The 26875-nt window shown below is 33.6% G+C and overlaps 1 protein-coding gene across 1 annotated transcript in view; it reads right to left on the bottom strand.

Moving 5' to 3' along the window:
• Positions 1-26217, bottom strand: part of LOC144965320 (aspartate aminotransferase, cytoplasmic-like) — a 35198-nt gene extending 8981 nt beyond the window's left edge. Inside the window, exons 1-10 of the mRNA XM_078900547.1 lie at positions 25994-26217; positions 19890-20071; positions 19013-19121; positions 17437-17549; positions 14057-14161; positions 11867-12017; positions 11139-11304; positions 8199-8341; positions 7140-7274; positions 1398-1436 (exon numbers count right to left, since the gene is read on the bottom strand). Coding sequence (XP_078756673.1) covers positions 1398-1436; positions 7140-7274; positions 8199-8341; positions 11139-11304; positions 11867-12017; positions 14057-14161; positions 17437-17549; positions 19013-19121; positions 19890-20071; positions 25994-26105 — 1255 coding nt within the window. The 5' untranslated portion in view covers positions 26106-26217. The remainder of the gene's footprint in view (positions 1-1397; positions 1437-7139; positions 7275-8198; positions 8342-11138; positions 11305-11866; positions 12018-14056; positions 14162-17436; positions 17550-19012; positions 19122-19889; positions 20072-25993) is intronic.
• Between the last annotated feature and the right edge of the window lie 658 nt (positions 26218-26875).

Here is a 26875-nt window from a genome sequence, read left to right as displayed (position 1 = left end):
TGTCATAATACAAGCAAACCATCTTCGTGTCAATTATAAACACCATGCAATAATTGGTGACGATTGGTCCTGTGGTTTCAAAGCCTTAGACTTACAAAAAAATCCAAATTGCCAAAGATATAATATGATATTTACATCCCAACCAGAAACTATAAAGATTATAGGTGAATGGGCAGAACCAGGATAGTGACAAATGAAACAAATAGATGTGAAAGACAAATCAAACAAAATCATCATCTCTATTTTTATGAGTTTGGAGCTCTTTATTGGTCTCTTCTTATATTATATTGTATATTTATAACACCCTTTAAAAAAAAAATCTGGATTATGGATTCAGCCAAAAGTACATGATATATCACACATATTTAACACAATATGTATGTGACGAATATTTTGTGAATAGATTGACACGATTCAAATGAATAGAATTTAAGCCTATCCATATATTACAGTAAGGGACTAGGGAACTAATCTCAATAAGAATTGATTTTATATAAAACCATCACAGAAACATCAAACACGCGTTTACTTTTTTAAGGAAATAATCAATATTTGAAATTACTCAATATAACAGTTGGCCAATATTACCACAAGTAAATAGTGAATCATATTTTCAATTGCAAATAAATCAAAAGAATAACATGTTTGTTTCAAAACAGAGCAGAAAAAAGAAAACACCATGTAAATCATAAAGATTGAGGTAAATCATTTCAAACGGCAGAAAAATATCACATGAACAGCAAAAAAATGGGGGAAAAATTACATATGGCGGTAAAACTACTAGAATATATCATCAAACATGATTGTACTCAACAGCTTATGGGCAGTAAATCAACGAGAAAAACAACATTATAAACAACAACAATAATTTCTCTCCTCTTTCCTTGCTTTGACAACAAACTTAAATAAGACTCGTAATAAAGTTGCTGGTTTCATGATGATACTAATTGCTTTACCTTTACAACTTGTATTTTGTAAAGTAATCAAACTTCAAGGTGCATTACAAGAACCATGTAAATTTGTGAGTATAACATCAGATTATACACACTTTCTGAGACAAGAACAAAAATTGAAAAAGCAGGGCATTTAATCTAATAATATGCTAAGAATTATATTTCCATTGCTTTATTTTCTAGTCTTTCCTTTGGGTTTTTTTTTCTCTGCTTATCAAAATTTCACTGCATTCTATTGTTAATTAATTTTGACTTTCCACCTTTTCCCCTACATTTTGGTTACTGTGAATATTCAAACAAAAATAAAGCGAAACAAATAATTCTGACGGATTTCTTCCCATGTGACATAAATACAAAGTGAAAACTGCTTAAATATAAAAATGACATAATGTGAATTCAACAATCCTTGATGTGAAATAAATGAAATCAAAACAAAAATTTTACCACGGCCACGCTCCCCAGAGCTTGAGGTCAGATTTAGTGCTTGAATGAAGATAAAATCAGAACAGATGTAATAGCAGCTGACAAATTTTGTGAAAAAATACAACTCACTCCATTTTTTTGTCAAAAATAGTATTTAAATATTTTCTTTAAAGTCACATACTAAAGTATGACTGTAGGAAATATTTGTTTCAGTGGTTCTGCATCACTTGGGACAGTAAATTTTAAAAACAAACATGAAAAAGCGAAACAAATTGAGATTCCACAGCAGTTTATCTGTGTTTCTGGCTAAAGACCTCTTTAAGTACTGTCCAGATTCTGGAACAAGATCACGCTGGGGATTACACTTACACTAAAATGGTTACCAAAAAACATATTGATAACACCATATTAAAGGAAGATTTAGAAGAAAATAAATATCTCTGACAAAAAATGAATTTAACTGAGTCTGTCGCCCTACACCCAAAAGGCAAGGAGAATCCAAGTAAAGCAAAATCGACCTAATTAAAATGAAGAGTAAAATAAGCCATGAGGTAAAAAATAAAAAAAAAAAAGGGGGGGGGGGGGGGGCAAATAAAAGTGCAGGTCAAGAAATCAGTGCAGAGGTGGGCCAATAAAACACCCATTCCCTAAGAGGAATTCTAGCCCCTGCACAGTCATGTCGTTGTCTCCCAAAACAATAACTATGCATTCCCTCCCAATCGTTATAATGAAACATATGCCTTCTTGGGATTAACCTGAAGATTTAAAAGTATCGCCGTGAAAGAATTGGATCAATATTTAATATCATGCTATTATATCTCTTGACATGGCATCATTTGAGAAACAACTCACCCACCTCAAAAATTAAATAAATAAATGATAAATTATTTAGGTATTCAAATATTTGTGGTTATCAAATCAAATGGCACAGAATAATTTTTTTTTCATGTTTTTAAATCATCAGATACTAACTCAATAAAAAGAGTTTATTTCAACTTGAAGAAGAGCTAACAATTAGAAATGACCATAAAATGGATAGCATGATTGAAATCAAGTGGAAAAACTGCCATGACTACCAGTATATAATACTTGACATTTTATAGCAATACAGTCACGATTTGAAAAGAATATTATAAATGCAATATCACAAATTTTTACCCTGATATTGGAGTCAAAAATGGATTTATTTAATAATGCATAGATTATGAATGGTATGAATTATCAACGTTACTATCCAAATTATGAATCAAGCTATCTAATTTTTTAAAGAAAACACTTAAGTGACTTCCAAAATATATTAGAGCAAACCTTGAGATCTGCCATAGGCCATGAGAATTATAGTCAACATAACCTTAGATTCCTTTCCTTTTATGCCAAAGTTTCAGAAACATTGATATTGAAAAAAAAAAACCCAACATTTTAAACGATAAATGATGAGGATCATCATTCAGGTTTTTATTTTATTTATTTATTTTGTAAATAAAGAATGTTTCTTCTTTCCATTTCCAATTCAAAGTGTTGGAGATATTAATGGTTTCTTTGGTATTATCAAAACTTTATTATTGTAATTCCTTTTTGTTAGGTCTACCACTGAATTTAACTGGTAAATTACAATGGGTACAAAATTCAGCAGGCCGCATAATATATGAAAAAAGAAAATTCGACCATATCACCCCACTTTTGAAAAATTTGCAATGGCTTCCTGTCAGCTATAGAATAGATAATAAAATCACTTTATTATTTTTCAAATGCCTCAACAATTAGCCCCTCTTTATTTTTATGAACTTATAAACCTTAAGCCTCGAACCAGAAAATCTTTTGGTAATCGCTCTTTTCAATGTTATGGCCCCAAACTCTGGAATACCTTACCGCAACCCATTAGAGAAATCGAGAATATCTCAAACTTCAAATCTGCTTTAAAAGCCAACTTTTTCAAAATTCATTTTACACCATGTCGATTGTAATGTTTGTATACTATTATTTAAGCTATTTGTATTTTGTTTCAATATTTGTTTTGTTTTTGTTTTTTATGGTTTTACGGCGCTTGCAACACATTAAGGTCATATCAGCGCCAGTGAAAAGGAAGAAAATGGGACAGCAAAAAGTTATAGAATTACAATTAAAGCTCCCAAGAAAAGCTCAAACAAAGGGGAATTGGTTCAAATAGGAAACAGATGTAGATTCCAAGAGCACACTATCGAAGTACTTAAGTTTGAGATCACCTAAAAGTCTCAGCCAGACACAAGCACAGGTCCCCACTAAGAGGGACACACTCAAATGTTTACAAATCGTATGTAATACGTACACTAAACATATTATAATCCATAACAAAGCAATGATTTACAAGGAAAAAAATATCATCTCCCAAAATTAACTATACAATTGACTGTTTCCCTCTCAGCCAGGGTCAGGATAAAACCAAGAGCATACCACGAATGTAGTTAGTTTGAGACCACCTATAAGTCTCATCTGGCCACAAGCACAAAATCCAACAAAGAGGAATACACTCAAATGCTTACATTATACATTCAAAATATCAAATATAATAATACATAACAGAGAGATGATTGACAAGGAAAAAAATATCATCTCCCAAAACAATAACTATGCATGCCCTCCCAGCTAGGAATACGGCCAGGGCCATGACAAAACCAAGTAATCTCATTCCAAGACAAAGACAGAAAGCATATAGGAAAACAGATATAAGGGGATAGAAGACACAGTATGTACCCCCCTGCCCCACTATGGGAGGTCAGGATCTCAACCAGTAATTCATTATTTGTAAAGCGCTTTGAAATGTTTGGTTTCATGGAAAGCGCTCAACAAGTGTCTTATTTATTATTGTTCTCTGATACTTCATATTAAGAAGGCTTCAAAGCCGTCAAATCAAGTCCATTGAGCTGGATTTTACAACATGAAATGAACAATTACATTTATTATTCTCTGGATGGGAAGCTTTTTCCATCTCATAGCACTTTCCATCAGATCTAATATCAAACTCAGCTCCCCATTTGATGCTGGGAGAGAAGGGATGCTAGAAAAAGTAATCCTTCAATTATATTTATCTAACATGCTTTAACATACAGGTACTTAAGGTGTATATCAGACTTTGTTTATCTCTGCAAAAAGAAACATACAAGGTGTGATAACACAAAGAGAGATGAAAAACATTCCAAAAATTTGAAGTTTGAACTGGTGTTGTGTAATTTCACATCTAAGGATGGAGAGGTGCAGAGAGGAAAGAAAGTATTTGAGGATTAAGCATTGTGAATAAAAAGTTTTATGCTTGAATTTGTTTATAATCATAAGAAGACTGGACATTATTGATTTTAAGAGAAAAAATGCATTCTTAGGGCAACCACAAAGAGAATTTATAAAAGACTCGCTGTGAGTCACTTAAGCTTTGGAAAGTGTCTGCTCGACTCACACATAGAGAATGTTGCCACACATTACGCTCTATCCATGTAGCCAGCATTTATTGTTAGAAATCTTGTTACCATACAGTTAGTGCTGAAAGCTACAAGAGTTTAGTGTCCTAAATAGATTTGACATCTAAGAGAATCTATTCCCTAAATTAATTAGGCCAGTAGGTCTAGATTTCACAATATCAAAGAGCGGGCATCTCGTGGCGAATATCATCATTAAAAATTTGTTCTGACAACTCAATTCCAATCCTGTTAAGAGTTAATGGCTATGTGAAGACAGCCGTGGAAATATTTGGATATATCCTTAACAAGATTGATGAAAACTTGATGCAACTGGCACCGGCCTATTTTTTCAGAGAAGCGACTTTTGTTTAACAGTAACGTAAGACAGTCTCTTTGATTCCGCAAAAAAACATCAGCGCTGCTCCTCGCTGACATTGGCAACTTTGTATGTGGTGCAATTGTTTTCATAAGATTCTTATAATTTCACTGCCCCATGTACGTGGGTATGAATGAATGGATTTTTGTATTTGGTCATCCTTATTGTTGAAGTTAGCAAAAAAACAGAGGAAATTAGTTACCTTTTTAAATGATCAAACTTTATAAAATAAAATAAAACCAAATAAAGAAAAATGAGTGACCGCCTTGATTACATTGAATTGATATAAAACAGAAAAAAGCATAATGGCAGAATGCAAAATAATTTTTTTTTTAAAAGACTATTGATAAAATAGTTCCTAAATTCAGAAATATTTGTGTGCTATAATTATTTATCACTTTCCTTTTTTGTTTTTTTTTGTTTTTATTGTCATATTTTGTTCTTACGAGAAAATCGAATTTCATTCAGATCGCCTTTCGCATTTCTTTTCATATATATAAAGGCTGTATAGGTGCATTAAGTAACTGAAGTAGTTGTGTCGTCATAAAAGTGTACTTAATATTGTCTATTTTCAAGTAGACCATACATATTAATTGATTTATAAAACATTATTGAAATGTATAATGGTCATCATAAGGTCATTTGTCAATGAATTCATTCAGTAAAGAATTTAAATTTAACCAGTAACCATAGATTATATTAATAAACAAATAAAAAACATCACTTAAAAATAATTTTGAAAAGTGAGAGATAATCATACCCTTCAAGCCTTTGAGCATGCCATGTGTACATGCATAAATGATTTTCAAAATACTTTTTCATAATTTCTTCTGGCTCAATAAGTTTAATCCAAATCTAAAAAATGATTGAATTATCGGAAGAACTAATATTCATAGAAAAAATTGTGGTCGATATTAAGGACAGGCTATCTTTATTGTTCAAATAATTACACCAGAAAAGTGTATTATGAAAGTATTGCTATTGTTTATAAAGATGTGTAAGAGTTTTCAACTTCATAATGTATTTTTTAAATTGGCATTTTTGAGAAATGCTTCATTTTTAAAACATTTTTTTTTAAATGGACTATTTAGGGTGCACCAATGGCTAAAATTGGTAAATAATACATTCAATATAATACTAATAAACATTTTAAAGCTAACCACTGATTGTTATATATATATATATATATATATATATATATATATATATATATATATATATATATATATATATATATATATATATATATATAGTTGTTTGCTTTTTTTGTATAATTAGATTCGGGATAGGTTTGACGTGTAATGGACTGCCCGATTACCTAAAGGAAAAAAAAAAAATAATAAAATCAATAAATAAATTTAAATGCTGGTAATTGAATTACCTTAAGCAAACTTACTGGGAAACATTATGTGGATGTCTATTATTTTTCGTTCTAAGTTATAGGATCATTTGAAATCATTTGACAGTAATGTTCAGATTTGTATGGCTAAGAAAAGGGTGATAGAATAAATATCTTTACTTTTATTTAATACTATTACTAAAAAAAACAATACTGATAAAATTGTAAACTGGCAAAAAATAAAAAACAGTTAATTAAAACACAATAACATGGAATCAACATAAAGAGAAAGTGATGTCAATTTGAATGGCTAGCATGATATAAAGGGCCATGTTACAAAGTAATCTAAATCTCCAATGCTTAATAAATTAATGGGCTTAGTATGAAGGTCGAGGACAGTGATCTATTACTAAAATACCAATTGGAGTGTGCTTTGAAGAAAAAAATTATTAATCTCTTTTAACTCAATTATTTTTACACAGATAGAAATATATCTCACGGATTGAATTATCAGACTCTTTTTTTATTTTAAAGATTTCTTGTTAATATGATATTTAGACTATTTTGTATCATTGCCCCCAATATTGTCTACAACAAATTATAAATTTAATTGGCATTACTAGGATGAGTGCGGACAGCTTCATCAATTGTCTTGGCCACATATACCACATTTTTGGTGTTAAGTCCAGCTATGCTGATACGACCACTGCCTAGTAGGAAGATGTTTTTGCTTTTCATATATTCAACTTGTTTACCTGTATGGAATAGGGAGAGGGGTGATAAAAAAAAAAAGGAAACAAAAATCATTATATATAGTTAAAATTATAAAAACTGAATGAATGAGTTTTCATTTATTGCCTTTTTTTTTTTTTGAAACGTTTACTTTTTCCGCTCTGATCTTTTTAAAAATCTTTTATTTATTTGTTTCATATATGACTGAACCAGTACAGAATACCTAAATACTCCAGTGTCCTGTGTGAAGCATGCGGCAGTGGTACACTAATACAAAAATGTGTGATGATGACCTTATGAAAAAAGTAATGAGTAAACTGGGTTTTTTTTATGTTTTTTCAAATAATTGATCAATTTTTATTTTTTTTAATTTAGAATTTAGAATTTTTTTTTAAAAACTGAATAACTTAACGTCATCTAGCTACTATCAAAATATGTTTTTTAAGTGCAAGTACATCATATAAAAAAGTAAGAAGTTTTGATGCAGTTTGTTTTTTTATTTTTTAACAAAGTGATCTGACAACCGTAGTGCAATTATGTGCACTATTTCCATACACAAAAAAAGTTAAAGCTTTAGTTTAATGCCCATATTAAGACATCATTGGTTATCTAAAACGTGCCATATCTGTTTTACAATCTGCAGTAAGACTAAATGAAAAAGAACCATAAAAAGAAATCAAATGAAAAAAAAAAAAAAAGAAATCAGTGTCTTCAAAAATGATTCAATCTTCCAATGACTCCTTACTACACCATCAATTCCCCCAATTTCCACACTCAGAAAGATTTATCAATATCACTATAATATGGTCTCTAAGCTTCAGTTAAGTTGTGCTATATACACTCACACAATATGGATGTTGATATTTGAAATGACTTGAGATAACATTTTCTTATTATATATTCAATAAAATGAAAGCGGAAAAGATAAAATCTATAAAATTACAAACCATTGAGGCCAGTATAACTAAACATGCCAATCTGTTTGGTAATGTGATCCCAGGAACCAGGAGTGCCCAGTTTCTTCAAATTCTCAACCAGCTCCTGTCTCATTTTCTTGATGCGATTTGCCATTATGCTTATCTGTCCCTTCCTATATGCAAAAATATATTTTAATAACATCAACAACAACAAAAATAAATAAATAAATAAATAAATGAATTAATGAATATACAAAGAAAAAGGATAATTAATAATCAAAAGAAGCAGAGGAGATGAAAGTTAAAACTAAAATCCTTAGGGAATGTTGTCGGATCATCGAAATACTTGATTACTTGATCACATCAGCACTTAAGACACCTCTTCACAATTTGAGATGATTATCTTACTGATAAACAGTTTTCTCAGAAATTGATCATGACATAAGATAAGTTTAGAATAGAATAATACACATTGTGCTCCTAACAAAGGGAGCACAGCCATTCAACCCAACTAACAACTTTCCCATGCCAAGTTGTAACTAATGATAAATCGTAAACAAACCATAACGACCAGGAAAAAAACAACTCATCACATTAAAAAAACATGGAGGTTTTCCATGACCTTGAGCTTGAGCTTTTATATAGCCTGTGCAATATCCACTAGATGTATCAAAAAGGCTTTACAAGGGGTCCCTAGCAACAACAAAAAGAAATATGTAGGATGAGATGTGACACCTGTTAGACGAAATTACATTTTGTTTTCCAACCCAGACAACGCTGTACTCATTTTACACATGAGTACAATAAGAAAATGTGAGTAATGAGCCTTTTCCAAGGACTGAACAATGCACTGCTCAGAGCGGGACTCAAACCCAGGACCTTCCAATCCAAGGGCGAGTATCAAACCACAAGATGACAGCCGCACACAAAAAATATTGAAATTTGCAGGATCTCGTTGACAATTTTGAAAAGGCCTGTATCACTCTCTGAAACAAGAGAAATCAATCAAATCTGAAAGGAATAAAACAATGTTGAAAACATAACAAACTCAGTACGTAATAGAATTCAACAACCATTTTACAAAAACCCCCGAGATGGGTTGCATCAGATAGGGTTCAACATATTTCTTCCTCATCCATCCATGACATAGCAAAGACTTCCCTTCCAGTGACATTTTTTCTAATCTTAAGCCTTAAAAGACAACGACAGGGTAAAAGTAACTACACATTTTTGTATTGACAATGATAGAGATTGTTTTGAAAATTACACATTGTTGATAAGCTGTTGCAGATTACCTAGTTTTCATTGCAACTTGTGTGTAAGATTTTTCAAAACTGACTAAATATTGAATAAAATTAGTAAGCCACAAACATCAGTGATTGATATCAAATAAACCGAAGTTTCGCTACTTTTTCAGTTTCTTCCCACTCTACCAATATCATATTAAACCTGTATTTGAGGAGTATCTACATTTCATTTCATATGAATCATAGAGATTGCTCTGACTTGAAATTTAAGTAAACATAAGCAATGATCATTTTCCATTCTTCCCCCCTTAAATCTGATTACAACTTGAAAAATGATTAATATGAAATGGCTGTCTCCTCTTCTCATTCATTGAAGTGCAAATTGGGTTGATGTTTTGTGATAATATGTGAAAAGTACTTATCATAATCCAATGAAATTTGAAACATAAATAGAAGAAATGTGCAGCTATATCCTTATTAACGGCAAAATCTCGCCTCTTGGTAGTTTTAGAAATATTTTACTCCAAAGAGTAAACATCTATTTTTAACTGTCTTCTGGTAATCGCACGAATTTTGCCGTTTGACATAATCTAAAATGACCTCTTTACTAATTGCATGCCAACTTTCAGTCATTTTCATTGATAAATAGCTTCTTAATGAATTTTTTAAAATAGCATACATGAAATCTCTGTGTTCCATATTTTGCCCTGAATTCGAGCCATTACGGGGACCCAAATCTAGGCCCAAGGATTTCCGTAAGATCAGCATTGCTATTTAATGTTACACATAAACATATATTTCTGTGTTTTCTGGCGGTTAGAACTGTGAGTATTTGACTGATAAACGAAACAAATTTTAATACCTGCGTAATTTTCTAAGCTATCACTAAATAAAGAGTGTTCGAACAGTCCGAATCATTGGGGGTTAAAGGACAAGGGGTGTGGTTCCTTTCTCTCCACTCCAAGTTTATTAGCATGGGATCCTTTAAATTTACTAGGTGTTAACCAAACTATCTTTAGACTTCTTCACTTCTAAAATGAAATTTTGAAAGGATGTGATTTTATTTTCATAAATTCGGTCTCTGTGTATTTGATCACCAAGCTCCCAACAAAGTATTCCAGTAAATCAAAATAAATAAGAATTCAGATCCTAAGAATGAAGGGTAAGCATTTAAGAAGTATATACTTTTATATCCAGTTGAGGTAGACTGAATTTTTGGTATTGTTATTTTCTTTTATTTTTCTTTCTTGCTTTGTCTGACATTGTTTCATAAACACTTGTTCACATCTTTATCCTTCACCGGTGCCTGCTCCCTAATTTCCCATTTTGATATTTTCAAAACTAAAAAAAAAAGGAGCTACTCTAATGTCTTCGTCATCATCATCTTGTGTTCAATACATATGTTGTGCGATGCAAGCGAGGGTTCACAGCGTAAAACATGTACCCTTGTGAAAAATAAAGGAATTAAAATTGTCCCAACTATCGGGAACCTATGTGATGTAATGGTAACATGCTGACTAGTAATCAGGAAGTCTGAGGTTCAATCCCCAGTCGAAGTAGGCTGATTTTTTGGGATTGTTTCTTTCTTTCTTGCTTTGTCTGACACTGTTTCATAAACACTTGTTCACATCTTTATCCTACACCGGTGCCTCCTCCCTAGTTTCTCAATTATATACTATTAGTACACCAAATTATTCTCATGTTCTGATATCATAAAACTTACCAATCTTCAAAGTAGGCTTTGTTGTTGAGTACAGTGGCTACAATGCGAGCACCATGATTGGGAGGATTTGAATACATTGTCCTGATGACCCATTCCATCTGACTACGAACTTCAGGTAATTTTTTGCCATCTTTTGATATCACATGTAAGGTTCCAACTCTTTCATCTTTGATTTTAAAAATATATAAAATTTAGAAAATTATCTTCACAAGTTATCATTGTATAACTGGGAATAATTGCTATCTAGCTTTTTCCCCCCTTTCAAATTAAAATAAAGAAAAGTAAAAAGGGTCTGATATTCAACTTGCAGTATCAACAATAAGGGTAAAATTCCACATGCAAACGCCTTTACATTACAAAGAGCAAATATTTAGCCACTAAAATGATGGGTTTTCAATACTTGTTTCTGTATTTCAAGTTGAGCGAAAATTGTGCACATTTTCAACATTTGCAATAAACAGAAAGTCTGGTAATTTTAAAACCATAAATATTTCACGAACAGCATCCAACACCTAAATTGATACAACCAAATTGAGCAACAGAATATGCATTTTTTAATTTTTATTTGCTCATGACATGGACAATACATATGCACAAATATGAACCAGAAATTCACGACAAAAAAAACCCCAAATATATAAGTCGTGTAACAAAAACAAAAATTAAATTTTTAAGAAAAAAAAAAAAAAAAGAATAAAAATAAAATATAATAATCACACTTTACTCACTGTAGAGGCCGAAATTTTTAGAAAAGGATTGTGCAACAAACATGTCAATATCTTGGTCTGCAAAGAAGCGTGCAGCCCATGCATCTTCGTCCAGATTTCCACTAGCAAAACCTTGATAGGCAACGTCCATTAACACAAACATGTTCCTCTCCTAAAGAATTTTTTAAAAAATCAATTAGAATTCTAGTTCAGGCTTTTTCATGTTGAGCACCAAAAAACAAGATCCATCCAAGTTTGAATTTCAATTCTTAACTGCAAATTCATTCTAAATAAAAATATATGTAATGCATTGCTATTATGTATGGTTAGATTTCATGATATACTTGAATTTTAAAGGTTTAAAGGTTTAAAAGAGAGGTTCAAGGTGTCAATCTCGTTTGTTGATTGAAAATGTGAAGTCACAAATTATATCAAAAGTAAGAAAAGGATCAAAATTCCATTTACAATTTAATTTAATCAAAAACTAAAAAATAAAATCTACTTTTATTTGCCATTTTACTCAGCATTCATAGCTTTGTTCTTCTAATCAGTTAATGAATCTGATCTAATTTTGCTGACTTTCAATTTATATAACACCACACAACTTAGAAAATCATTATTTAAAAATCCTGGTCATGATACGACAGAGGTGTAATGCAATGTAGACTCGAAAAGACTGAGATTGAAACAGTACATCTAGATCAAAGTTTCAACAAATTATGTTAGCCATTTTAAAAATGTCATAACTTGCCCCCTCTACCACAAACAGCAGGAATCATATATCTCATAGGTCTCAAGTCAGAATTTTTGTAAAGGAGGAATATTTCGCAGCTTCCGCAGAATAGAGACCCTGGCGGCAAAACAATTCATCAAGTACTGAATCGGAACTCGGAACTGGATCTCTTTCAAACCAATTCACATCCAATAGTAAACAAGCTACCTGATTTAATTGTGAATGAGAGAGAAAACAATAAACAATCCGAGCAGGAAAATCCGCTTTTCCGTGAGATTGGAGGGATAGGGAGTGTAGGGAGGGGAGCATGGGGGAAGATGAAAGAGAGAAGGATCGCCTGATGACGCAGGACATGGGAGTGTCATGGATTCTTGTCGTGCAGGCGCTTTAACACAACAGCGAAGCTGATTTTTTGTTTTCAGATGATAGTTTCCTCTTATCTTTATTATTGTTCGTGGATAATAACGTTTTGCCACCAAGAGAGCAGTTAGAGTATCTCGACCTGGACTTCCATTAACTATAATCGCTTTGCCTTAACTTGTCTTTTGATGAAAACGGGAAATCTGGTATTGGGTCAAAGTAAGATTGAATGTTCCTTTAAAGGTTTACATTGCTACTGGGTTTTTGCTCTTCCCCCCCCCCCCCCCCCTTTTTTTTTTTTCTTTTGTTTTGTTAATTGCCCTTTACTTTTTTATGATTAGCAAGTAAGGTAGTTGTGTAGGATGCTGGACTGTGCAGTGACACTGATTTTTTGTTTTTAAAATAAATATATTATTTTTAATGAAGGGTAAGAACAATTTCCACCATAAGATCAGTAAGAATATCGCGACTCAGAATTAAACTTTAATTGCATTGCCATTATTTGTCTTTTGATGAAGATGGTAAGATCTTCTTTCAGGTCCGAGCAAGATTAAAATTCACCTTTGAAAGGTTAAGTTGTAGGAGTTATTTTGTTTTTGTTTTTTTTTCAAACGCAGCTCGCTGATTTATTTTTTTTCGGACTGGCAAGCGCTCGCTGTACTTGGCCGCACGGCTTGCACACACAAAACAAGACATCTAGGTTTCATTTGTGCCAAGATAGCAAACCAAACCGAGCGACTTGGAGTTTGAAAAACATTTCCATAAAAGACTTGGTATTTGCAAAACCTTTATGAACCAATTCCTGCCCCAGCTCTACCGTGGAACGTGCATTTTTTTCATAAATGAAGTGGAGCCACAAGTCCTCATAAATGACAATATTCTGGATAAAATATAGAATTATTAACATACAAATCATACTATAAAATGGAAAAATTTTGTTAAAAAACTAATAAACATGGATAAGTCCCTTACAACCGGACTGTTTACAATGATTTTTGAAGATGTGTAGCTACTACTGAGGGCCTGGAGCCCAAGGGGACGAAAATAGCAAAGGACTTGAAATAGCGGAAATTTGAGACCCATGTTATCTTATCCATCTAGACACACACATTTCTTACCTTGCAGACTTTGAGGATACTTTCCCACTGATCTCTGGTTGGGTCCATACCTGTAGGATTGTGTGCAACACCGTGGAGAATAATTACAGATTTCTCTGGAGCAGCCTGGATGAGGAGAATAATATATTTTATAAAACACTTTTCAGATATTAAAAATATTGACAGCTTTCACGATAGCTAAAAGACCTGTTGAAAAAAAAAATTCAAAAGAAAAGAATCTTTACCAAACTAGGATTCAAGGTTTCTAAACCATATTTTTTTAAAACATCCTTCATTAAAATGCTTCTACAGAGGTGTAATATTCAATTTGAAAACAGGTGACTGATGAATAAAATAAAAACATTTTCACAAAATGTATCTGAATACAAAGCTATGAAATCTGTTTCTGGCCAAATTTAACCATGGTAGATTTTTTTTGTGGTTGTTGCAATGACACACAACTCTCACATTTGTCTATTTCATTTTTTAAAATTCTGTGAATAAAAAAATTCAAAAAGAACTTAAATACATTTTATCTATTTATTTATTTTTGGTCTCGGCTTGGCCACATAAATCCAAATATAATTTTTAATCTGTCCTAAACTCAAAGACTACCTATAAATATAGATTAATATTTTACACTCATACAAGGCCGAATGTGTCAATTTCTTCAGATGGTCAGTATGATAATTTATGACAGATTTTTCTTCGTCTCTTACTACGATTGTGACACAGAAAAATAGCAATGCTCTTTTCTAAAATGAAATACAATTTTATTTCTTGGCAAAGAAGTAAACAGAGGCTTTTATGACATCTCAAAGTTAAACATATATATGTTATATAACCTATATTCAGATGTTCTTGAAACATGGTACGATATAAATGTCAAACTTGAGTAAGGTGGACATCCCTCATTTTTTACAAAACTGTGTGGCTTAGACACATGCGTGCAATAAAAAGATTAACTAAAATTAAGTGTGAAAAAAAAACATATGTCATCCAATAGGGTTATAACCATACAAAACTTTAAGGCTTGGTCTCTAATTAATTTCCCTAACTTTGCAAACTTTATTTGTTCTAATGTCTTTTTTTCTCATCATGGGTTTATTTCAATGTTTTGACATGATTAATCTGAAAACTTCTATAATTTCAAATAATTTATTAATTTTCACCACACTTCCTAAAACTAAAATACAGTTAAAATATCATGAAGCTAAATAACCATTTAATTTTCAAATAAGATTTTGTTAAAAATTAGATTATTAATTATACAAATGCAATCAAGACATAAAACACTCAATGTCTATTGTAACAAGGTGGATTACCCTTGCCCAGTCTACAATCACCTTATAAAGTGCCTCATCGACTAACTGACCACCAATCTATAAACCTTGTTTTTCATATAATTGTCTGCTTTACACCAGTTTAAAGAATCGCTCTGTCAATGTTGTAATATAGGTAAAATACATGACTGCCATATACAGAACAAAAAAAAAAGAGAAAAAATCTGAACCTGACGAAATGTGTCATCTCAGCACAGATGTCTAGTATATGAGGCAGTGGCTGAGATGAAGACCATTACATGTCGTATGTGATTCCAGAGCAAACTTAATTTAAAATCACAATTCATTTCCTTTCTTAAACAGATTTTAATATAGATCGATTACAACAAAATCACATTGATATGATTTTGGAATGCCATCTGCAAGTTTCAAATAACCTGTCCACCACTTTGTTCTCTTTAACATGTAATTTGTCAAGAAACTGGTTGAGCGCCAAACTCTGGGTTTATGGATCAGTTATAAAAATTCATATTAAAAAAAGATGAAAATAAATTATTGTGTAGTTTTTCGATGTAACAATATTTTTTTGTTTTATGTCATGTATAAAATTTTGACAAGAAAATGACTTTTGAACATAACGCCATAAATAAATTGGGAAGACCATAAAAATGATGTCTGCTTCTTCTCATTTGAAACCACTAAATCTCTATATCTAAACCATAAATTGAAAAACATCAATTTTCATATTTGTCGAAGTTATTTAGAGATGCATAGTTCTCCACTATGCAGCTATATTTTTAAAAAAAATATTATTCTATATATAAAGCTGTAAAGTACATTCATATTATTGACATACAGTCAGGAACTCAGTTATAATGAACCAGTGTGAAGCGCATTGAGCATGTTTAACCCGTAGAAATGCTAATTTAATTTATTTTAGTGTATAACCAAACAACAAGATGAATTACACATGGATGCTCTGGACAATAATGAGTGTTCAATGGCTGGTGAAAAAATTGTCTAAACTTTTCGAGGATGCGAAAATAGACCAACCAAACCAAAAAAAACGGATTAACAACACAACCCAGATATGACACAAATGCCATTCCCGGTGCCTCAATTTTCATCACATAGCAAGAGAAGAAATCGCCGTTGGTGTCTTGTTCTTCAAGCCATGACCATTAAAATGTATCTTTAACACCTTTTTATAAGGTAAGTAAGTCGCAACTGCGATCTAAAAATACTTCAGGAATATTGAATAGGAAGAATAATGGATCTAATAAATAACTGAAAAACTACGGTCGTGCGAGAATAGAGGAAAAGAGAATCAGTCGTAGGAGGCCAAAGGAGCGAAAACTTCTGATAATATAAGCATTATTTCACCTTTTCATTCGAAAAGAAAAATATTTATTTCGCATTCCTATTTTTCTGGTTCACTTTCAACCATATAGAGATAATGAACTGAACTGAAAAAAGAAGAACGGAACGATGTGCGTATGTCGGTAGCAAAATAGAAAGAAACGGCCCGGTCCCCAATAGGCTATTTGTGTTTGTTGATTACTGACTATGTTGTGTGTGAGCGACGACTCGCGAACGCGAGCGACCGACACTAGCTAGCTACGTGTGGGCAGACGCAGTATGTGGGAAGACAGTAGGCAGTGAATACGTACACGTCTGGGGAGTGTGGTGATAATTATTGACAAGATGGAATGCTGTCTGGTTTGTTTTGTCTTTGACGAGATAAGTACAATGGTTTTTTTTGTTTTTTAAATAGACTCTCGTCAAGGCACAAAATAAAACATTTTTATTTTCTTTTTAGTTGGTTCTGTCTTTTGACGTTACGAATATTTCTTTTTTTTATATAACTATTTTTTTGGGGCAAATCGTACTGTCGGAATTCCGACAATTGCCGGAAGATTTACAGGCCTGTATTACGCAAGGTAAACATTATGTGCTGACCAATGATCCATGATCACAAACAAATTTTAAAAGCCGTGAACTAGCTCTTAAGAAAATAAAAATCGGCATACGAACAAAATACTTAAATTTCGAATAAATGAATGAACAATGAAAATGTAAAAACTAAGTAAAATGGAAGAAATGTGAATGGATTCTCACAGAAAGATCTTCCAACATTCCACTGAGGTTCAGTTCTTTTGTGTCATTATCCCAATACCGGTATTCTCTGATATCAGAGAATCCTGCCCTTTTGAATACACCTTTGTGATTACCTGAAATATGTATTACATGATTTGATTAACAATAGTAAAGAGGAAAAAAAAACATCAGTTTACCTGGAAAAAAATTGAGACAAATAACTAAACATAGACAAGAATGGTAACCTTCAGGAATATCTTAATGTTGAAGCACTAGTTCAAGTTTCTTCCTGTAATGAATATATGACAATTGATATACTATAAGAGATGATGATTTTCACACGAATCTGTTTTGTTTGTTCCTAAGGGTTTTACAGCTCTTGTGACACATTTAGGTCATTTCAGTGTCAGTAAAAAGGAAGTAATTGCGATTGTCAAAAAAGTTGTAGATTTACAATTGACAGCACACGAGAAAAATACAACATTATTTAAGGGTACTTAACTCAATGTCACTTAATTTGATGTCATCTTGATGAACTCATTAATAAAACAGAGGAAGAAAAAAATGAATCATATACGATTTTAGAGCCTTCTCTTTTCAGAGCTAATGTCATTCCATTTCAGTTGGTTCCCTCATTGCAATGCATTTAATGATTGACAGTGATGATATGACAAGGGCAGTGACCTTTGAGCTGTTTTTTACTGCAGTTCAAACAAGCACTCTCTCTCTCTGTCTTTGTCACTCACACACACTCGACCATACACGTAAGTGTACATACCTACACACACACACAAACAAAGACGACGTACGGGACATTGTCATTCCTATCACTATGCCTGGTTCATCTGACATTATAGTGACTGATGACTAAGATGGGGAGAAGGCATAGGGTAAATGAGACACATTTAGAGCTCGGGCACATAACTCAATAATACTCATAACTCGATTTATTCTTAGGTCACTGAGTTACCTGCCATCCATTGTATAGGAAACTTAAACTGGATAAATCATGGAAACAAATAGTCAACTATTTGTGACAGTCAATTCGATTAGAATTTAAATCCTCTAAAACAGAACATTTTATGATCACTTTCTTGAACTTCTCAAACATAGTTGCTTAATTTAATGGCTTCATAATGGGCATGAGATAGAATAAAGATTTGTGAAGCATGACAATGAAAATTTTCTCTATATTTTCTTGCAGCTGGACCTTATGGAAATATCATCATATTTCTCATGACATCTACAGTTAATGATATGGATTTGAAAAATTATATGATCTAAAAACATACAATTTTCAGTCACCAAAATGTTATCATTTTTACATGATTAACTCTCAAGTCTTTAAAAAATGAAAGGAAAAATCATGTAAAAACTATCACAGAGGAAAGATTAGTTTGTATCTGAAATACACTAAAAAATATTGCTGACTTTCTCCCAATGAGGTTGTGATTATTCCATAGCGGCACCAATTCAATTTGACAAAATTCGCAGACTTAAAAATATAAAGTGAAATTCGTCGACCTAACTTCTTTTCTACTTATCATCTCTCACTTAGGTGATATTCACTAAATAACAAATATGAAAAAAAGTTTACCCCATGTTGGTGCTGAAACATATACAATGTTGTAAAGCAGAATGTCTTTCAAAAAAGTAGCAGCAAGCCTCAAAGCACCTGTGCCACCAAGAGCTTGGAATGCCCCAACCTGTAATGAAATTTTCAAGATAAAATTTAACGGTAACTTGACTGGTAAGGTGAAAGGTAATTTAACTTTTTCAGTTTTCTTGAAATAAAATTTTAATCAGGTCAAAAAAAATGTGATTAAATATTATATTATTGAGGAAAAAGTATTTTTCAGAAACCTATGATTTTTCAATTTCATTATCTCTACAACTATTTCCAACCTTACTTTGAATTTCTCTTAGTGTGTCAATGATAAATCTTCTGATTTTGTTATAAATAAAGCGAGGTTTAATCAATTCATGAATTCATATTCAGTTATTAACGGGAGTTCCTTAGCCTGATCCTAAACGAAGTTTATGACATGATCAACTCTCATTTCATTTAAATGTTTCGCCACATGAATTAATAAGACAAGGACAGATATTACAATCTATGTCATAAGAGAGAACCATAAGCATGAAATTATAATGCTTTTCTCTTAATTAAATGAATTTTCTCCCTTAATCGTGACTCATCATCTCAAAGATTATGTCAGGATGAACTAGGTACTTAAGTTGAGATTTTATACGGAAAAATATATAACTCAGGGTTGATTTCTCTTTGTTATTGAGGATAATAAATACAATATCTAATATTGCAAAAGAATAAAATAAAAGAAGTATTTATTTTTTTAATTTTAATTAATTTTTTTGGGGGGTCCAACTTATCCTGACACAACACTGTTTTGAGACGGTAGGTCACAATTGCATAACTATCCAAAAGAAATAAAAAATCAAAGTTTTTCCCTCACCCTGTTTTCTGTGATGACTTTGTGATTGGAGCCAAGTAGGACTTTAATGGCAGCATCTCTGAAATCTGGCAGACCTGATACAGGAAGGTACTCATGGTTCAATGTTTTGTCATTTGCCATCTGTAATTCAGCTGCCCTTACTACAGGCAACACCCATGGCTGACCTTCCTCTGTACGATAGGCTGAAATGAATCATATGAAATATGATGTCAAGGATTGAAATATTCAGAAAGAAACATATCAGTGAATCCAGAATTTTCTAAATCATTTTAATGGATTCAAAAAGTGGCCTCTCTGCAAAGTCTCTGCTATGGGACTGTGTGGGGGACGAGCCATTAAAACTGAAGTCAGCAAGCATGAATCCCTGGGTTGCCATAAGGATTCAATTCCATGACCACAGGCAATAAGTTATTTACAGAACAGCAGACTAAATAAAACAAAAAGATACTTACTTGGTTTTGATTTTGGACAGAATCAGTAAATAATCGAGGTCTATTTTTTTTCTACGTCTTTACAATGATAAAAATGAATTGGCTTCAACTCTTATACTTATACCCAGCCTGAATTTCTGTAAAAATCGTATTTCCTCTGATTATAACAGGAGACCTAACCATTTTTACCTTTCATTATCTATCTATCTATCTAATCTAATTCCCCCCCTCCCCCCCCCCCTCTCTCTCTCTCTCTCTCTCTCTCTCTCTCTCTCTCCCTCTCTCTCTCTCTCTCTCTCTCTCTCTCTCTCTCTCTCTCTCTTCTCTGTGTGTGTGTGTGTGTGTGTGTGTGTGTGTGTGTGTGTGTGAAAACGTAAGATAACATGTGAAGTTGAAGTAAAATCGAACCCTCGTGTGAAGGGTTATATCTTGCTAGGGTGGAATCTAATACTGAAACACATGATGACTTTGTCAAAATCAAATGATCATTACGAGGAGGAATGAAAACTAACTAATTCAGCCAACAACATAAGGAATAAATGATGTCATTACATCACCAGCATGGATGGCTCAGTGGATAACAGAACACACAACATACACCCATAATAAGTTTCAGATTCGAAAATCGGGATTCAAGCACTTTATTAAAAAACAAAAACAAAAGTAGAAAGACACCGAGTAGGCATGACCTAGGTGTGGTCCAGTCCCTTTAATGAAGTGTAAGAAGTTAAGAACCAAAACACTTGTTAGGGGTTTTCTCCTCTGAAGACTTTCTGCTTTAGCTCTGCTTGATTTTCTTGTTGAACAAGTCAATGATATCAATATAATCTGAGAGGATTGGTTCTTTTTAAAGTTTTAAGGTTCTTGTAAACATTAAAAGTTATTAAAGTTTGTTTTTAAGGCTGGTACAGCTCGCACGACACTGTAAGATCATTTAAGTAATAAAAGGAAAGGTGATGTGAAATTTAAAAGGCTATGAGCCTGGACTTACATGCAGTTAAAATGACTAGTTGAAACATGAACAAGAAGTGGATTCTAAGAGTAATCTATACATGAGTGTCTAAACTGAGACCACCTTAAGTCCTATCCAGATAATGATACAAGAAGGTTTTATACAGGTGGCTACAGAAAGCATATATCATAATAAATAAATAATACAATATAAGCAGATGGTGCACAAGGAAAAAATATCATCTCTCATAAATCAATCTATCTGACTGTTACCCTCTTTGCAAAAGACTCTCTGGGCAGGGTCAAGACAAAACAAAATGACCTCACTCCGGAACAAGGATACAAAGCTAGAATGTAATGATAGAAGAGTTAGCATAAGTTTGGACCAATATACAACCCAACTGCTCAACATTTATTATAAGAGAGAAGTAAACTAATATGATTGACTAGCACAAGAACAGATGGTAAATAATAGAAACAGGGGTGAGAATGACTAGTTACAAAAAAGGAGGAAATTTTTCAGCGCGTAGATCAAGACCCCATCCATACGACAATAACCTATAGATTTGAACTTCAAAATAATGTGTCTCGCAGCAATTCCTGACACCACTCACGGGAATTGCAAAAGGTGGAAGTATAATTACAACATAATGTGGTTGTAGTAATGGTGGTGGTAGGGATGATGATGTGGTGTTTGTAGTCATTGAGGTTCTGGGGATGATGATGTGGTGGTGGTTGTAGTAGTTGTGGTAGAATTGGTGTGGTAGTGGTTGTAGGGATGATGATGTGGTGGTGGTTGTAGTTGTATTGGTGGTAGGGATGATGATGTGGTGGTGGTTGTAGTAGTAGTGGTGGTAGAGATGATGATATGACGGTAGTTGTAGTAGTGGTGGTGGTAGGGATGATGATGTGGTGGTAGTTGTAGTATTGGTGGTGGCATGGTGCTGCTCGAAGCTCAAAGAAATATATAACAATGTGAAATTGCTTGTAAGGTTCAATTCGTCTGCGGTATTTCATTCATCCTGTTTAGTTGATAAAGAGAAAACCGGAAACATCCATTTTATCTGTTTTCTTATATTAAAATCGAAGCTTACAATCAATTTCACATTGTTATTTAGTGGTGGTAGGGATAACGACGTGGTGATAGTTGTAGTAGTAATGGTGGTAGGGATTATGATGATGTTGTGGTGTTTGTAGTCCTTGTATTGGTAGAGATGATATGATGTGGTGGTGGTGGTTGTAGTAGTAGTGGTGGTAGGAATGACGACGTGGTGGTAGTTGTAGTAGTGGTGGTGGTAGGGATTACGATGTGGAGGTATTTGTAGTAGTAGTGGTGGTAGGGATGATGACGTGGTGGTAGTTGTAGTAGTAGTGGTGGTAGGGATGATGATGATGTGGTGGTGGTTGTAGTAGTAGTGGTGGTAGGGATGATGATGGTGAAGTGGTGGTTGTAGTAGTATTGGTGGTATGGATGGCGATGTGGTGGTAGTTGTAGTACTAGTGGTGGTATGGATGACGATGTGGTGGTGGTTTGGGTAGCAGTGGTGGTATGGATGACGATATGGTGGTAGTTGTAATAGTAGTGGTGGTAGGGATGATGATGATGTGGTGGTGGTTGTAGTAGTAGTGGTGGTAGGGATGATGATGGTGTGGTGGTGGTTGTAGTAGTATTGGTGGTATGGATGACGATGTGGTGGTGGTTTGGGTAGCAGTGATGGTATGGATGACAATATGGTGGTAGTTGTAATAGTAGTGGTGGTAGGGATGATGATGATATGGTGGTAGTTGTAATAGTAGTGGTGGTAGGGATGATGACGATATGGTGGTGGTTGTAATAGTAGTGGTGGTAGGGATGATGATATGGTGGTAGTTGTAATAGTAGTGGTGGTAGGGATGATGAAGATATGGTGGTAGTTGTAATAGTAGTGGTGGTAGGGATGATGACGATATGGTGGTAGTTGTAATAGTAGTGGTGGTAGGGATGATGACGATATGGTGGTGGTTGTAATAGTAGGGGTGGTAGGGATGATGACGATATGGTGGTAGTTGTAATAGTAGTGGTGGTGGGGATGATGACGATATGGTGGTAGTTGTAATAGTAGTGGTGGTAGGGATGATGACGATATGGTGGTAGTTGTAATAGTAGTGGTGGTAGGGATGATGATCAGTGATGATAATGGCAATTTGTCATAAAGGGGGGAAATGTATCAGTCCACCGGGCAAACTCAAGTGGAAATACAAAAATTACATATACGATATGTTAATTACAAAAACATTATAGAATATACTCCTTTTATACATATTTAATGAATTGCCCTTTCCCGGAAATGATTTTAAAGGCCCACAATATTAATCATACCGCTGATAAATTATAAATTTTTGCCCCAAAGGCTAGAAAGTATGTGTTTTTACTTTACAAAGCACACTACAATACCTGCAAGCTGGTGGTTATGCAGATAATCAATAAGACAGAGAAGAGAAAGAAAGATAGATAGATAGAGAGAGAGAGAGAGAGAGAGAGAGAGAGAGAGAGAGAGAGAGAGAGAGAGAGAGAGAGAGAGAGAGAGAGAGAGAGAGAGAGAGAGTTATGAATTGATTTTCTATTTTTCTTTTCCAATCCCTACCCAACATCTGTTCATCCAAGTACATCACAGGCATTGTGTCACTTCGACATATGGTGCCACCCTGGCTAACGCCATTAAAAAATTCGAATGTCACCAAAATTTATGCAATGAGCACAGGTGTCACAATTTGACACAAGACATGATATTTTCATCGATCTACTGTGGAGCCACTAGAGTGCTTTTCATAGAAAAATGTTTGACACTGCAAAAACAGCGGAACGTTTCAACACTGGATGATGTGATGGTGGTTGTAGTAGTAGTGGTGGTGGGGATGATGATGTGGTGACGGTTGTAGTTCTAGTAATGGTAGGGACGATGATGTGGTGGTGGTTTTAGTTGAAGTGGTGATAGGAATGATGATTTGGTGGTTGTTGTAGTGGTGATTGTAGGGATGATGACGTGGTGGCGGTGGTTGTAGTAACGGTGGTGGTAAGGATTTTGATGTATTGGTTATGGTGATTCTTTTTAAAAGGCGGAATTGTGATGATGATGGGCGGAGATAAATCACCAATTAGGCGGAAATCCGCCCTTAGGCGGAAGATTCTCAGCCCTGTAGAAAGCAATGGAAGCTGAGATTAAGTAGATAATGCACTCACCCTATGTGTGAAAAATATACAAAATGGGGAATTAAAAATTTCAAATGACAAGTAATATGAGATTTTAGTTTTTGCCATTTCAAGAAATTATATCTATCTTCGTCATTAAAACATCACTTAACCCAAGTAACATATTTTTGTCTATAAATTCATTTTTGAGAATCTAAAACACACAAACATATAACCGTTGTGAGTCACATATAGCAATGGTGTGTCTCGTCATATAATAAGTCAATAGTCATTGAACAGATAAAAGACAATGATGGCAAAATTCTGGCCCTATCATTGCTTCCATGGATAAGGCACACATTACCCAACTAAGCTCATGATCCCTTGGTTATTGACAGTGGCAGATAGTGTAAGGATGCTAAACTCTATGAGGTGCCAATAATCTAGTCATTATTGTTCAAAAAATTATAGTACCAGACCAATATTTTTGCTATATTATGTTGGACCATATCTTATTTATTGAGATACACATCAATAATGATCAAAAATCAACCATTAAAGTCATGAAAAAAAAAATTGAAAAAAATCGCAGATAACTCCAAAAGTTGGGGGAAAAAATCATTATCTTTTTAATCTATGCTAAAAGCTGTACAGGATTACCGAATTTGAGAGATTTAGCTTGATTAATAAATAAGTTATAGCTTCTCAAAAATGGACCCATGAGCAACTTTGATTTTGACACGTTTTGAGACAAAATAGCGGAATAAGTGTCTGGTTATAATTGTCCATCGTTATTGACAGATAGTGTCTGTCAATAATCGTTCACCGCTATGGCCAGACAATGCCTGGCAATAATCGTTTTTCTTTAATGGCAGACATGTCTGGCAATAATCACAGCAGCAACGAAAACTAAAATGGAGAAAAAAAGAGATATCTAAAAGAAAAACATAGGGGGTGGTTGAGCATTTATCATTTGCAACACTCCTAAGAAAGAAGAGGGGGGAGGGGATAAAAATTAAAAAGAAAAAGAAAACAATTTTTGAAAGTGGCGGTGATGGTACTCAAATCAACGCTAACACACACTGGACTCGAACCTATGCCTATAGCCTTGATTACGACAAGACCTCAGACAGACGGCTTACCCATTCGGCCACGCTAACCACATTAATATGGACTCATATTGTTTACATATAATCCTGATTTGTTGTTTAAGTAATTTTACTGTTATTGATATTTTGTTAACTTTACACATTTCTTATTCTATGTGCATGGCGAACGCTTTCACTGCTCTAAATCTAAAGTGGATAATGATTGATAAAGGTTTCCAAAAGGCGTCTGTCTGTGTGCGAATAGACCCCAATGGGAGTGGTGTTCAGAGTGTTTTACTGATATTAAGATCTTCAGTAAGTCATATTTTAAATCAAACAATGATAAAAATCTAGGCAAAACCAGAGAAGGACTGTTTATCTTATGTCTATCTGCGTGTTGTCAAGGACAAAGCATAATTTAATAAGCTCATCGGTGTAAACAAACGTTGATTAATTTCCACTTACCGCCCGCACCGAGGTCAACCTTTTCTAGATGCTGACATTCATTATATAACTTTATCAACTGAAAGACTTCAATGGGGGCTCCCATCTCAACATCTTTGAAAAATGAATCCATTGTTCAAGTTGTGGGTAGCCGGTCGATATAACAACAGTTCGGATTAAAGTACAGACTTTTTCTTCTCAATCTCAAGGAACGGTAGCTTCAGGGTTGAAAGACGTGACCTCCGTTTACAGAGTTCAGTTCCACTTCTTGAAGGTCAAGGAAATATATCAGACGGGCAGTGGCGTTTTGACTGTGTAGCAAATGAGTGTAAATATTTATGTACCTTTTAGCTGTAGCATGAGAGTACATTTGGCGATTTTATAAGTTTTATAAGCCTGCCTTTTTTTTTCTTCCTTTTTGATTTTTTTTGTTTTGTTTTGGTTTGATTGTTCTGAATTTTTTAATAGTATTGTGTCTAATTATATAACATTTTTTTTTAACGAAGTGGCAATTCGGACTCGAGTCTGAATAGTCTCCCATGGCTATTCGGACTCAGTGTCCAATGTTCGTGCGCAATGAAACACATTGCGGCAGTGGCTAGGACTTCATATAGATGTCACTGGGCAGTGGGCATAAATGATAAAGAAATATAAAAAGAGTTGAGAAGAAATTCTGTTTTACTCATGTCAAAATGGCTCATGACTCTCATGACCCCTACTTCAGACTGTAGAAGGATTGTTGCCTGTCCAACACTATTATAATATGTTAATTAAAAAAAAAATTGTCCTGATTTTGTTTGGACATCGCTTTGTGTTGCTAACAAAGCTGTTCCTTTAGACCGCAGTTTCTTTAACTGACTTTTGTTACTTTTGATCAATGATTTTGTCTTTCTTATCAAATAA

This window comes from Berghia stephanieae, chromosome 2, assembly GCF_034508935.2.
Source record: "Berghia stephanieae isolate SIO BIC M18660-M18661 chromosome 2, UCSD_Bste_1.3, whole genome shotgun sequence".
NCBI lineage: Eukaryota > Metazoa > Mollusca > Gastropoda > Nudibranchia > Aeolidiidae > Berghia > Berghia stephanieae.
The sequence above is the reverse complement of the archived record's forward strand: the minus strand, read 5'-3'. Positions and strand labels throughout refer to the sequence as shown.